The sequence below is a fragment of the Barbatula barbatula genome, assembly GCF_947034865.1.
Source record: "Barbatula barbatula genome assembly, chromosome: 13".
NCBI classification, from domain to species: domain Eukaryota; kingdom Metazoa; phylum Chordata; class Actinopteri; order Cypriniformes; family Nemacheilidae; genus Barbatula; species Barbatula barbatula.
In genome coordinates, this window is record NC_136776.1 from 12,900,514 (window position 1) to 12,916,523 (window position 16,010).

The 16,010-nt window shown below is 38.3% G+C and overlaps 1 protein-coding gene across 4 annotated transcripts in view; it reads left to right on the forward strand.

The window, feature by feature from the left end:
- The window catches only part of pcbp4 (poly(rC) binding protein 4), a 69,260-nt gene extending 54,306 nt beyond the window's left edge, over positions 1 to 14,954 (forward strand). For 3 of the 4 annotated variants that reach the window (XM_079471846.1, XM_079471848.1, XM_079471847.1), the window contains 5 exons: positions 2,308 to 2,349; positions 2,531 to 2,606; positions 4,743 to 4,795; positions 10,178 to 10,347; positions 12,855 to 14,954. In XM_079471846.1, coding sequence (XP_079327972.1) covers positions 2,308 to 2,349; positions 2,531 to 2,606; positions 4,743 to 4,795; positions 10,178 to 10,347; positions 12,855 to 13,185 — 672 coding nt within the window. In that variant the 3' untranslated portion in view covers positions 13,186 to 14,954. Of the gene's footprint in view, positions 1 to 2,307; positions 2,350 to 2,530; positions 2,607 to 4,742; positions 4,796 to 10,177; positions 10,348 to 12,582 lie in introns of all 4 variants that reach the window. The other variant, XM_079471849.1, reaches the window with a different exon arrangement.
- The last annotated feature ends 1,056 nt before the right edge of the window (positions 14,955 to 16,010 follow it).

A 16,010-nucleotide genomic window follows, 5' to 3' on the forward strand; every position in this document is an offset into this window, starting at 1 on the left:
ATTTTTATTCTACCTGAAAATAACCATGAAAATGCAAAATGATTTATACTGAAATGCTAAATAAATCACCATGATACATGTCCAAATAACTTATGTGCCATATTCTTAGAGCTCTTCTGCAGCCATATTCACACGGTGATGTTTTTAAAAGGGAAATTAGGGGTGTTCAACAAATTTTAGATGCATTCATTGTATTTTAATTTAGATTTTGCTTTTTTGTCCTTTGCCTTAAATCTCCATCTACTGTACTTTCCCTGTATAGAGAAAAACAGCATTCATTCGGACATGCGACCAAAACACCCTCTGTGTTTCAAAATAAATTATAGGGTTTTGATATAAGGGTAAGATCACGATTCTAGGTAAACTTGTCCATTAAAATAACTTCTATCCGGATTTTCGTGATCTTACTCCAAGTTTGCAGAGTACTTGTTTGTATATACTGTTTATTCTAGACGTCTCGCTGTTTTCTGATACCATCATAATTTACTCATAATCTCTCAGTATATGAAGAGGTTGGTTCCAAAATGACTCAATAGAACCGTGAATATTATTAACCTGTGTTCCTTAGCTGTATTGTTACAGTTATTATGGCTTGAATCAAAACAAACCAACTTAAGTTTGACTGATATTAATTATAATGCACAATAAAAAAATCATTTTTGGAAAAATCATTTTGGATGTCCAAAACGGGCCGGATGTACTTCATATGTACAGTACATGGGTACATTCAGACGGGATTGAGTTTCAAACACATCATGATCAGTAACACAAAAAGACAGTATGAGGGTTTGTACATGACCCCTACATTTCAATTTAGAGTACACTATTCCAAGAGTTAGGGTAACAATGTGACTTCTCAATACACAATATCCTCGAAGGTTGTAAAGAGAAGGTGGGAGCTTTGAGGAATAAGTGCTGTCTGACAGATAACTGATGGACATAAAGTGAGGGGGACACAAAGCGTCATCAGTAAGGTAAAAATATGGAGAAAATGCCAAACACACTGAAGGGTCATGGGTGGCGGTCAAAGACAAAACAAGCTACATCCAGCCTGACAAAGGCTTGTGTTTTTCCCCAAACAATGTTCTCCTTGAGAACTATAACCAATCACGTATTAAAACGGCTGCCAGAGACACAAACAAGGGTTCCTCCTTAACATGGACTGCCATTTCTGCATCACTGATCTTTGGATTTCCATCCGACATTTTCTCCTTCCTTTGTTCCCCTCTTTCTCTCTCTGACTTTCCATTTTCTCTTCTCTCGCTTCCACGTGTTTAAACTTTTAAGTGGGCTTATGCAAGACAACCTCTGGGAAAAGCATGCACTGTAGCGTTCTTCATAGCGTCTGGTTATTTGGCTTCTCATTCTCTTTGATGCAGTGGCCTTGATTCTGCGTTCACATCTGCACCCTTTTGAGCAGTTGTGATGACTTATAAGGATGTATAAGTGAAAACAAGATGTTATGTGCGCTTTTGAAGTATTTCGATGTGTGTAGATGCGCGCCTTCCATGATTCACCAAGAATATTTATTTCAATTTACCTAGATGTTCTTACAGACCACTTCGCATGATGTAAACACAGGTCCAGAAGCACTTCTGGTTTCAGTTTTTACTTATTATTAGTATTGTTTTAAATCTTACATATATAATGAAATATTAAAGATATTTGTTTTGCATTTTAAATTGGTTATAAATATTCAGTTTGTTGTGTTATGTTCAAACATTTGTGTAACTGAAACAAGTTCTTCTGGACCAGCATTGCTTTCGTCATCCGAAGAGGTCTATATCACCATTGGATTGACGTCAAAACAAATGAACATATCAACGATGTTTCCGCTAGGATTTTGTGGCGCTGAAGGATGTCACACGCTAATTAACATATTTGTGACATCATCACGTAGTTTTCATTCTACTCTCTGATCACTTTATTTTAATACATCTATTGCCCAATAAAGCTGTTCTCATAAAAATCACCGCACACACCTTAAAGAGCAGCGATTTTGGAATATTAGGTATCATTGAGGCAATTGTGCTTAAGATTACGGAACCTTGTGAATATTGAATTCTGTTGAAAATTAAGATTATACTGCAATACAGACGGCACCAATAGGTGCTTCCCCTCTTACTTAATGCGGCACGGCGACAATCGAGAAAGATATTGAGAAAAGGAAATCTTAACACATTGGTTCACATTGTAGTTTGAAGCAGACAAGTGGGCGTAAAAAAAAGACAAGATGTGCTGAGAAAAATCACATCCTTTCATTCTGTTTATACTGTATATTAACACCTGTCTTTGTTTCTCTTTCAGGCATATACTGTACAAAACCAATATGGCATTCCACACGCAGAGGTAAGAGAGAAAATCTTCAAACATATTCTTGCTGTATATCTTCCGAGAGTCCTTCTGTGAAGTGCGAGCTTGTTTAACACGTCTGAATGAAGAACGGTATAAGAGAGCTGTGGCTTCTGATAAGAGTAATGAAACCTTCTTATACAAACCAGACTGATGTTCCTTTCTGTTTCTATCTCAGTTGGCCAAGTTGCACCAGTTGTCCATGCAGCAGGGTCTTGGCCCCCTTCAGCCCACAGCCACTCAAGTCCTTCCCGGTATGTTATCCCAGTCCAATTTCTTTTTGAAGAGGAACAATCTTCATATCTAAGAGGGTTGAGATGGAGACAGCTCCCACAAATGGCGTTCAGAGGTTCAAAAATTTGGGGCAAGGATCCGAATGCGATCCAGATTAATTTTGGTTTATAGGTGAACACTCCAAACGAACCGAAACCATTTCTGAATAAAGTGTATGGTGTTGTTGGATCGACAATTATATTTTTGATGTTTCAGGAATGATAAATACTACTTTAAATTGAAATGCATGTTAATGTTGTGATCCACTTCCAGTGTGAATGCAATGAGAATTGTGATTATTTTTTGGTCCACAAAGTAGTTCGAGTTTTTTTGTTAAGCAGACTTCAGTATGTAAACAAGTGTCAGGAGCGCTCGGTCTCAGACCTCCCAAAAAGCCATCGGCCACCCAGGTTCAAGCTATTACACCTGAGCTCCGTGAAGCATACGGCACATGTAGATTAGACGTGCAAAAATGGGCCAAGCCTTACAAGACTTCACAGGCAGCTCCTGGGGCTTTTCACAGCCATTACAAATTTCAGACTGAAGAAAAAGGAGGCACTCTCTCTTTTTCTTGCTCCAAGTTTCTCGTATTTTTCCACACAGGCAGACATCCAATTATGCAGCCACCCCAAGTTATTCAGCGATGTCTTTCAACTTGTCTGGAGATTCCCAACATTTGTTTAGTGAAAGGTTTGTTGCGCAGGCACTCCTACAGCCAGCAGACTGTTGAACATTATGGTAAATAAGCACTTTCACTGCAAATGTGAGAATCAGAAATGCCCTCGGAGCAACCAAGAAGTCAAAATAAATGTAATAGTTGCCCCTCCTGCCGCTAAAACTACGAGAGCACATCCACTCGTGATATGGCTGGGGAATTCGATTATGTCTGAGGTAAAATGCTCATCAGTCAAGGCAATGTTTCAGTCTATTAAATAGGCCCCTGTTGGGATGGAAGGCAGCGCTGGGTCTGGACCGCCTGCTGTCATAGGAAGTGGAGAAGAAGAGAGGCACGCTAGCTCTGTGACTGTCATTAGCGGTTAGGTGATAGCATCCAGGTTTAGCTATTGAGAAAGCTTCATGTACACTGGAAAACTTAGTTATGGTGAATTGATGGGTTTAAAGTGACAGTAGCGCAGTTAGTGTGGAAGCCAAAGAGTTTTGAATCTGACTTTTAGCCTAAAACTACGATAAGACCACTGCACAGGTGACTTAAAGGGATTTATTTTTTGGGTCACCCAAAAAATAAAATTCTGTCCTCATTTACTCACCTTCTAGTTCTTCCAAATCTGTATAAATGTATTTATTCTGATGAACGCGGAGAAAGATATTTGGCCAGATGCTTATAACCGAACAGATCTTGCCCCCTATTGACTCCTGTAGTAGGAAAAATTATAACGGTAGTCAGAAGTGCCCCAGAACGGTTTGCTGCCCAGCATTCCTCAAAATGTCTTCTTTTGTGTTCAACAGAAGAAAAAAATTTATAAATGTTTTTTTCCTACTATGGGAGTCAATGGGGAAAAGATCAGTTTGGTTACATCTTTCTCTGTGTTCACCAGAACAAAGAAATGTATATAGCTTTGGAACAAATCGAATGTGAGTAAATGATGACAGAATTTAAATATTTTGGTGAACTATCCCATTAATGCGTGAAAAGAGAAATTGGTGTACTGCAGGGGTTCTCAACCTTTTTGACACCAAGGCCCCCCCCCCCCATTGTATTCAGCACTTTTCAAAGGCCCCCCTCTCACAAACAAAAACCCTTGTGGGCCCCCTTGCAAAAGATTAAAGGTGCAATTTGTAACTTTGCTTCTATATCGTCATCTCTGTTTAAAACAACAAATAGTATTCTTGAAATAACATGTTAAACTAGGGCTTCGTTTACACTATTCTCACACTATTCTTACGCCATACTAGCGTTTGTAAGATTTGTTTTCATATTTCAGAGAGCAACTTTAACTTCAAACGCATTTGCTATTGGTTGAGCCAGTTTTATGTCAAGCTCAGTCAGGCAGCCCAAAAAGCAAATAGCAGACAATAATATGTTTGTATCGAAACAAACATATTAAATTGATTTCTCCTTCAGTTTGTTGACTTGGTACTTGTTTATCTTCCGGCAGGCATCGAGTCCAGCTCCCAGACAGCGTCACAAGAACTCCTCATTCCAAATGACGTAAGAGCTCTTTACTTTTTTGTATATTTCTCGGTGCGAATACTTGTAAATCAACTATGCGTTCATCTTTACTGTTATAATTGGTAAACGAGACTTGATTTTCAAATATGAAGATGTTAATTTTACAATTTCTCATTATACGTAACAGAACAAAATCAGGGCAACATTGCTTTAGAAAGCAGAGTTTTACTTTTCATGCAATCTCTACAAAAGGAATATTTTAGCTTAAAAAGTCTTTATTTAAATTTATTCAAAGCATTGGGACCATCAGAGAACATATGCATGCTTGAAGTAGTTCATTGGCCATGCAACTCTACATTATTTTATCAAACACACGACTTGTGCGCCTCACGAGGTCCGTCTGAACCCTGTCATGGCATCTGACATGCTTAGCGTTACTCTGCTGTCAAAACAGAGATGGTAAATAAAGCCTCAGCCTTTTTTCAGAGCTCTAGCTTGTGACACAGAGCCAGCACCTAGGGGGCATGCGGGACGTTCTTTTCATGCCGGCTGATGGGGGCTCCCTCTCGCCCTCACATGTCCCTGAGATCACAGGATTAATGGAAGGCACAGACTCAGTCCACACTCAACCTATAATTCCAGCTGCTCTTATTTTGTTATTTTAAGGGCCCTTGTCAGTCCAACAATAATATACTTGTGCTTGATACTAGTAATTTAATTCTAGCAGTACTGTGTGGGTTTCAGTAAAACATTCTATCAAAGCTTCAAGGTTTAAAACAAGGAACTAAGTTACAGTACAGGTCCACATCTGTTTTTTTTCTTTCCTTTAAAATGCATTGCTGTGTATTGTCCTCTAGTACCTACTTTAAACTGATAACACTTATTGTCGTACACATTATTTACTGACATTTTGTGTTTATAAAAATAAAATAAAAACGCTGTATAAAATTCTGATATCATAAATCTGTGGCTATATTATTGTGTCATGTGTCAGTAATGATTTTAAATATAAAACATTCAGTAACACAAATCTATTATTTATTGTATTTTACTGAAAATCTCATTACTGTAACATGCATGATATGATTTAAAGTGATAGTTCACCCAAAAATGAAAAAGATGTCAATATTTAATCATTTCAAACCTGTATGGCTTTCTTTCATACAGAACACAAAGGATGATATTTTGAAGAAAGTTGGTATCCATTCACTTCTATTGGAAAGACATAAAAACCAATATAAGTGAATAGGCGCAGTTACCAACTTTATTCAAAATATCTTCTCATGTGTTCTGAGGAAGAAAGAAAGTCATACAGGTTTGAAATGACAAGAGGGTGAGTTTCATTTTTGGGCGAACTATGCTTTTAATTGGAGTAAAATTAAAATATTCTGAAACAAATTAACTAGATGTTCTCGAAAAATAATATAGAATAAAAGAATATGTGTGCATAATACAAGTAAAGAAAAAGCAGAAATGTCCGTGACTAATGTTCTTATTTGAAGGACTGTTTACAATCGACACACTTGCAGGCAGACACGCACACTTACATTACACATAATTATTTGAAAGAACACATCTGCCAATACGTCCCAAATGGCAACCAGGTGAACAGATTTCTTTTTATTTCTATAGGTAAAAGTTTAATATTGACTTTCAATACAGATACAGGTTGTTTTTCACATTTAAAAAATGTAGCATTTTTATTTTATAGAAATAATTAATAGAAATATTCTTAATTAATGTCAAATTAGGTATTAGATTTCTTTTTTAGCAAAACATGGTAGGGTATTTCACATGAAATGGTATTGAAATTTTCACACGGTTACAGTAATGAGGTTTTTATGATTCAAAAACATGTTAAATTGTCCGTAAGATTTTCAAATTAATGCTTTTAAACATGTCAGACATTGTTTTTATTTCCTAAAATGAAACTTGCTGATGTTTGACATATTTGAAACAACGGTTTTGTGTGAAATCACCCAATTATTTCTAGTAAATTACATACAATTTGTTAGATAAACTAGTGCTTTATATGAGAATTGAAAATCAGGGCCTCCATCTTGATTCTGGTAATGGCTAAATTGTTAGACAAATTGTTTTATTATTCAGGCAGATTTGAAGTTGGCAGCGTGAATCAGGATTTGCGAAACTTGTGTGGTTGAGTGGATGCATTATCTAGAGCAGGGGTGTCAAACTCATTTTAGGGTAAGGGCCGGATGGAGAGAAAAGTGACAATGTGCGGGCCGAATCACCTTTTTTAAACCATATTGCACCAAATTACAAATGAATTAGCAAAAAAACTAGAAAGACATACTGTTCTGTAAAAGGTGCATTTAATAAATCCTCAGAACGGTTCAATAACACTCTTATTCCTCTTTGAAAAAACTATTTTGTTTAGGTAAAGGCAATCAAAACCCTTTCCTTTGAATATGAATATTTTTTGTCAGATACTTTTTAAACTAGTAATGAGAAAAATGCGACAGACTCTATTTGTGTACAGACGGTCACATTAAATATGAACCATACAAGCTATACAATATAATTCACTAATAGGAAAAACTGCCTTAACATATTTAACAATTAGTACAGTAGTACAACTTCACTTTGGATATGAACATTAAATATATACTAGAAATTCCCTTTAACAACAAAAGATCTAGATCGCATCTGCATTATGATTTTAATTCCTGACATCTCTTTTCTTCAACCACATCAATCTCATGATGTCATTTAGCTGTCTGTTTGTGAGTCGAGAGCGCAGGTTGGACTTGTTAATGTTCATTACCGATTCTTGATGAATTCTCCCTCTGAAAACGGCTTTGATCCCGCTGCGATTTCGTTGGCAATCAAATAGCGTTACAGCTTCATCAGTCTCTGTTCTTTTTGTGATCATTGACTGATCATTGACATTGAGGCTAAAGTTAAATTATTGACTTTTGGAAGTTGTCCAGTGTATTTATCATATTTCTCTGCGTATATCTCATAGTGCCGTTTAATATTGTACTCGTTTTGCACAGCCACGGCTTGTGAGCAGATTAAACATACCGGCCTACCGTTGAACTCACAGAAGAAATACGTCTTCTTCCGTCAGCTTTCTTTATTTGGACATTTTAAAATCACTAGTCCTTGCCGCACAACTTAGCCGACTTTGTTTTCGAAATGTAGGCGGCGCTTTAGAATGCGCATGCTTGTTAGGGGTTCCGGCAGAAGCCCAATTAAATGATCAATGATAAAATAAAAAATTTAATAAAACAAAACATAATATGGCAGCGAAAACCTGATTGTATTAATAAACTTTAAATTAATTAAAATAATAATAAACTTTTATTTCATAAATACTCTAGATCATGTTTGACACCCCTGATCTAGAGTGATTCCGTACAAACGTTAATCATTGATTACCTTCAGGCACTCGGCCACATTAACATTCGTCTCGTATCAGATTGACATCGGCTTGAAATGAAACCTGACTTTCCTGAATGTACTCATAAGCCACTAGACCTCATTTCTAAATCTCGGCAAGCATTACACGATAAACTTCAAAGAAACAGCATCAGTTTTTCCAATCGGGGCCAACTTAGCATGCGTGTACATTCGTATTCCTGCACAAACCCATAAACAGGGAGACGAAAAGCATGTTTTATTGAAATACCCTCACAGCAATGCGATTCCAAAGCAAGGCGACATCAAACAGACATCAAACGGTTGGCGGACTAAGTTGTTTATCATTCGCAATCAGGTTTCTCGCTACAGAGGACCTGTTTTTCCACCAGGAACAGGACGCAATTAGATTGGTATCAGATCGAAGTTTGAGGGGTTGCGGGGGATACGGCTGGGTCCTCAAGTCGCATATCTACCTGCTCGGGATGGCCCTGCGAGAGGCGGATGAGAATTTTGCCGACACCGGTGATACCTGGCAGATGACATGTCCTCACATGGGTCCCCAGATTTTCACAAATTAAAGCCCACAATGGTTGTACACTTAAAATAGACCTGTCTCCAGCTTAGATTTGACCCGAAGCTTATGGTTGTCAGCCTAACAGGGAATGTCATTCAAATCCACTCACTGTTTGTCAGCCACAGAAATACTGCTCTAAACTTCCGTTTGTGTAGCTTGACTGCAGTTTAACTAAAATGACTACTTTGTAGGCTGGCAAGCTAGTTTTAAGTAGTCTTTGTTTCTTAGTCCTATGATTTGGGAATAGATCATTCTTAGATTTCTTAACATGAAGGATGTAGTGCACATGTTATTCTAGAATGCTCTACTTCAAGGTGCCAGCGAGACCTGGCGGCCGACTACACACTTAGCTACAATCATGAGCCATTTATAGACTCCGGACACCGGGATGAGCTGTCTGACGAATCAAAGGCTTTGACTTCTGAATGACTCGTGAGGAAAGGAATGCTTTGTGGACACGGTTAGGGCTGGGGGTGGGACACAAGGTTAACAAAAGACAAGCTGTCAATCATTTGAATGCTAAACAGCAACTCATCCTGGTTAGGGTCACTCTACTTAATCATCGTCCAAGCTTGACGCCAACATTTGGGGTCACCCAGCCCCCGTGACCCTTTCCCTTCAAGCTGTACACACCTCCACAGGTTAGAAACTCAAAATCTGGGAATAACCACTGGGGTTGATTGGCATAACACAGCTCGGCCTGTTGACATGCCAACACTATCAAAATGTGTTGTCAAGTGGATGCTTCATTAGATCGACCGGCTTTAACATTGTGGCCAACCAGCTTTACCAGCTAAGTTCTAGTGGCTCAACCAACAAAGTAAAGCTCAGAACCGGCAGAGAAATACATGCTGCTGTAAGCCTGCATTTCCATCACAATATTCCTGCTTTGCAAGCATCATTTTGAAAAGCTTGATGCAGCCTTGTAGAATGAATTGAGTTCACCACCTGTTGTCGGTTTAAATCGTCTGCATCCACAAAAAAACAGAGCCATTAGCAGATGACCGAGACAGATGCGGTGCCATGCGTAGGCACATCATTGTAAAGGTAGGCCCACAGTAGACAAACACATTGATAAACCAATACCTTCTGATTCCACGACCTTAACAGTGCACCGCAGGACTCGCAGTAACACACAGCCAAATGTGATGACATGCACACAGAGATGGAATTGTTTTTGTAGTAACGCATTAGATACGAGCATGAGAGCGCATGAAACGCTCTTCATGAAAATCAATAGTCAGGAAGCCACACAGGTGGGTGGTAGGATTGTATGTCATGTTATATGAATTTTGATAGGACGGCAGGTGACCAAGCTAGTCACATTAGACTACAAAATCTTGTTTTCTTTGATGTAGTGATGTTAATGTAGAGGTGTTTATCTGGTTGAAGTTGGAAATCAATTTTATAGTTTTGTAACAAAGATGTATTAATCGACCCAATTTGTCTTGGTTTACTTACAGCTGATTGGTTCAATAATTGGCAGGCAGGGTACAAAAATCAACGAGATCCGCCAGGTATCCGGGGCCCAGATTAAGATCGGCAGTCAGCTCGACAGCACCAGTGACCGACACGTCACCATCACGGGCTCCCCAATCAGCATCAACCTGGCCCAGTATCTCATCACATCCTGGTAAGCACTCGATACTTTGTGTACCGTGTGTACCACTCTTTATGTCTGTCCGATGTTGCATTTTACTACATACATACTGTAGATGAGAAGCAATTTTTTTCCACACCTTTGGGAATATTCTTTTGGGGTCTTTCCAGTCTATAGTTTCTTGGCCAAAAAAAGCCCTTGTGAGCAAAGGCGTAGCACGACTACAAAGCAAAAGATGCGGAAGAAAGAAGCCAGGGCGAGGGATTAATTGGCCAGGTTTCAAGCCAGAAGCTTGTTAGAGCGAAAGGCAGGGCATTTTGGCTGCCTCATAGACAGACTGTAATTTTCTCCCACGAGATCTTTGCGGTTGCAATTTGATCAAATGTTGTGTCAGGCAAGAAAGCAGAAGAGTCCAGATTCTTTTTGCTCAGCAAAGACTTCGCTGTCATTGCTGGGGCTTAATTTAATTCGCTAATGTAGGAAAATTGATAGTTTGGTTTTAAGCCTTGGTTTAGGAAAGCGATCGCTTCATCCCTCTAACGCCAATTCAATCACCACGAGGTAGAATTAGTTAAACTATGATAAATCTGACGGAATTCAAAGTGGGATGAAGAAATATTTATCGTTTTTTGTTAGCACAAAGTTCAGATCAGGAGCCGATTGACATGACTAGAATTTAAACTGTCGGCCAGAGCATATTCGCTAATGAATAATAATGAGGTAAGGGAATAAATTAGACTCCACTCGAATCGAGAGGCTTTTTCAACAAGTAGCTACTGGTGTTTTTCATCATTTCAGTACTAACAGATTCCTGTTCCTGATGAAGGCAGTGACACGGACACGGCTACATAATAATTTTCCAGTCAAATTATGACTCGGCAACTTGATAGGAAGCAATAATTAGGTCTTGAATGAAAAATCCATGCTTTTCTCAGGTGTGTTCAACAAGCAGACTGGTGCATAATGTCAAGCCCCTCATTTTATTTTAAGCATTCTGCATGAAAAAATTACTGTTGGTTTCAAGATATTTTTGGAAAAGTTTTGTTGTTTTGATTATGTCTCTTAATGTGATTGATTTCAGCGGTTTCTCATTAGTTAAAGTCATATCAGTTGAATTTTTTGCCAATCTACGCAGATCCCAGAGCAATTCAATGCACTCTAGCATCAAAATATGAGTTTAAAATATTTTTAACGAGTTCAAGCCTTTCAAAATCAAACCTGATTATTCATTTCCTGGAGGTCCTATCGGCAGAAGTGAGTCCCAATCAATGTCACTTTCGAAGAATTCTTCATCTGATAGACGTTTCAGTGCATTGCATCAGAATGTTCTGCATATTGAACACACCCCCATTTGAGAATGTCACATGACATCAATTCAACATAAGCCCTTTAGTGTCAACAATCCAATCGCACATTAAATGTCAGTGCACGTTTGATTACATGCATTTGCAATTAGTAACATGTTGACAAATGCATCTTTTTGACGACTGAATACACTGCCAAAAAGTTCTTAATCAGTATTCTTGTCTGGTTTTCGAAAAGATTATTTCGAAACATCCTAAGAGCGAGATAAAAAAAGATTCTGAGAATCAAAACTGTGCAAGACTCAGTGTCTTGTGTCTCATATCTTGAATTTTTCTTACTTTGTTGGCAAATTGTGTCAGTGCTGTCAAATAGATTACTCGCGATTCATCGATTCCAAAATTATATTCATGTGGGTTGTGTATATTTTAGGGCTGTCAAACGATTAATCGTGATTAATCACACCCCGAATAAAAAATATATGTACACAGACATATATTTTGTAAACACAAATGTTTATTCTGGATATGATTAACTGCGATTAATCGTTTAAGAGCCCTAGTAAAGTTATATGTATATCTAAATTCACACGTGTATGTGTATGTGTAATGTATTTGTACACATCGACATATACAGTATAAATAAAAGCACAAACAATTATTTTGGAATCAATAAATCGTGATTAATAAATTTGACAGCATTCACGTTTTACACAAAATGTCAGTCAATTGTTAAGATTTTTGCTTAAAACAAGAAAACCTTTTTGCAAGAAAATGAAATTAGTTCAAGAGACATTTTCTGATCACAATTGGTATTAAATAGTTTTGTTTTCAGTACATTTATCTTGTTTTTTTGGATGTTTTGATTTTTATAAACAAGCCAAGAATGCCGATTAGGACGATTGCAGTGTCAAAAGATAAAAGAAATGCTACTGAATTTGAAATCATTTTGTTTCTTTTTCCTAAGCCCCTACCCAAGCCATCACCCCGAATTAAACAGCTCCTTTCCCATGAGTGCAAAGGTCCCCCCTCAAATAATCTGTTGCAACCACCAGCAAAACACACCTCTCTTATGATTTTTGGTTTCTGTTTTTCTTTTCGATTTTTGTTTTTCTGTTATTTCTCTCAATTTTTTGTTTAACATGTCTTTTATTTGACCTTCTAACCCTTTTCCATCCGCCTCCCTCTCCTGTTCCTCCACCCTCCTCCCCTCCACCTCCTTTCCCTCCCCCCGTACAGTTTAGAGACCGCCAAATCCACTGCCCAGTCCTCCTCCATGTCGACCCCTGTAGACCTCAACATGAGCTTCACCCAGACTGCTTCCCCTGCATCGTCCTCTGCCGCAGCCCTGGCAGCGATGGGCGGCCTGCCCCATGCTCAAATCTTGGGCGGCCCCTATACCCTCCCCCTCTCCAGCCTCCTGGGAATCAAATCCGTCCCCTTCCTGACGCTCTCGGCCCCCGGTGCTGGGGCCGCCCCTACTCACGGCACCCTAGCTTCCTACACCACCAAGATCTCCTCCGCCAACGGCATCAAGAAACCGGAGCGACAGAAGTTTGCGCCCTACTGAGGACCTTCCGAAACCTCCTTTGTTCTCGAGACAAGAACCCGAGAGGAATATGTTGTGGGTGCTTCTTCAAGCCTGATGTAGCCGTGTAGTTGAAACAGAAAGTACCAACTTGTTTCCTTTTTTTTGTAGCTCGTCCTAAAAAAATAATGGCATAACTTGTTTTAATGTTGTTTTTGGCTGAGGTAGCCGCTAAAGCCATAGACTATTCCTAATCTCCTATTTTCCCGAAATATCTTTACACGCGTTTATTGTCTGCTCTTATTTATTGATATCGATGAAATATTCCCGCAAAGATTTATAACGTAGAACACTGTTGACTGATGCTAATCTCTTACGTATCAGCTTTTATACAATGTCTGTGAATGCTTCTGTATACAACTTCCTGATTTTTTTAGGAATCTTTAAACGATGTATTAAATTGAAAATACGGAGGAAAAAAAGAAAACGTTTTTAAAATGTCAACAGATCTAAACCTCGCTTTTGTGTTAACTTTTTACGTTTCGTTCACATTCGTTTTGAAATGTTATTTATTTTATTTATTGTACGGAGTGTTTCATTTACGATCAATGTTTGTTTTCTGTAACAGCTGCAGGTGAAATACGACAACAACAAAAAACCTTCCATTTAGTCATGATGCACACATTCTAATAGACGCGCATTTGAACAAGTTCTTAACGTAGTGATCTTCTTTAAGGTTTTATGGAAAGCGTACAGAGCCGCGGTGAAGTCTACCATTATTAAAAGTACAAATACTTAACATTACACGCTAGCTAATTCTTTTCCAAACTCGCCTGAAAACAGCAGGGTACGGACGGTGATGTCCATGTCAGGGGGTTTCCTTCACTGTTTCTGATGGCGTAAGATGACTACTATGCATGGTGACCGCCCTTGTCAGAAACAAATGCTGCATGTTGACTCGGCCCCTCACACGTACGCAAGGGCAAAGACAAATAACAATGCAGGTCTGTTTGTTGACGGCTTTTAAAATAGGCAGTGTTGCAGAAGAGCACTATTGGTTCAACACACACACTCACACGTATAGCAGACCTAGATGTAAACATGCTTCGACTGTAGCTACAGAAGTTATTATGCTCGCTCACGAGAGTGTATTACATGGACTTCCTTTTTTCTTTTCTTTTTATTAAAACGAATATAGAAATATCACACTTATTTTTCTAAAACTAGGGTCCTAAAGTTTAATGTGACCAATCACAACCGTTCATTCACTCGTAGATGACGTGTAACCTCGAGTTTGTCGTTTTGTTCTTTCATAATTTGTTTAGATATATTTCTCAAACGTCTGTCCCATACTCATTTGCATGAATTTAACTTGGCGTCTATGCAAAACATCTCGGGGTGGTTCAGCGAAGTATCCTGTGTCAACAGCCCTGAACAAACCATCGTTGACAAAGGGCTGAAACCGGGAGAACCCAAGGCAAGAACAATGATGCTTTCGATTTTATGAACCATGCTTTGTAAAATATATACTGTATACATGAATATATACGTTGTATAATATCCATACTTCCCATTCCAAAGCCTAACACGTAACCACTCTTTCACAAACTATATGAACTGACACAGTGTGGATATGATATGCACTGTTGCACTTCACCATGAGAATTCGGAAACTGTTCAGATGCTGAATTATCCGACATCTGTTTTTTGGATTTACATGTTTTCGTTTGTCAGCCTCGGCATAAATGCTCTTGTTTTAGTTCCATTCATCAATGCCATACAAATGAATAAAAACAATACTGTATTAACGTAAGCCTGCCTCTTGTGTCTTCTTTTAGCTGTGTGGATTGAAACAATAGTGTAGCGTGTGGGTCAGTACGGTCACGATGACTAACTTTAAAGACAAATAGTTGGAGATAAAGAATATAAATCCTCTCATTTGTTTATGTCAGATTAGCAAGTAAGCCGTTCTGTGTGATGCCTGCTTTTTTTTTACAACAATAAGCCACTAAAGCAAAAGATAAAGTGATTTTTAGTGTAAAGGGTTTTGAGGCGCGGAGGAAAGCCCCTTAGCTGTGGTCAAAACTATATATCGCAACGCCTCAACTGCCTCACAGATTTAGAGAAAAAAAGGTAAGAGTAATATGATAAAAATATATAAAAAATCGCTTGTAAGCAGCCTTGGATTTGAGTTAGAAATCACATTTCTGGCTTGCACATAAGAATACAGAATATTATAGGTTTTCAAACTTAAAACAAATATAAAGTTATATCACCTCGTTGGAAAAATACAGCGTTATGGATGTGACTTTTAGTCAAACCTGTAATCCAAACGCTGAGAGATTGGGTTTTCTACCAATACATTGAATCATTTGTTTATATATGATTGATCAATATGGTAAAATGGTATTGTGGTATTGAAAATAACAGTGATTTATAAACCACAAATCAATCTTGTGTGCGTTATATTGTAAATAATTTGGTAACGGTTTATAGTTTTGCCATAAAATCCACAATGTTGGCAAACTCTCTGCACACCAGCACTCATATTTAGCGAGTGATTCATTGCCAAAAACACAGAAATTCATTTACGTGACAGCCCTACTGTAAAGCAAGCACATTAATATAGATTTAAGTCACAATTTCAGTTATGATATAGACTTTTGCTTTATCGTTTACATTCATCATTCCTATTCTATAGCTTGAACGCATTCATTTCGAGACTTTTCTGGTCTGTCAAAGCATGACATTGTTTTCACAAGCTTTAGCATCCTCTCAAAGCTAATTAAAAAGCTATCGCGCCGCAGCCCTTTAAAACAAGCGATCTAAAATAAGACATCCACGCTTTGTTTGAACAAGTCCCTCTT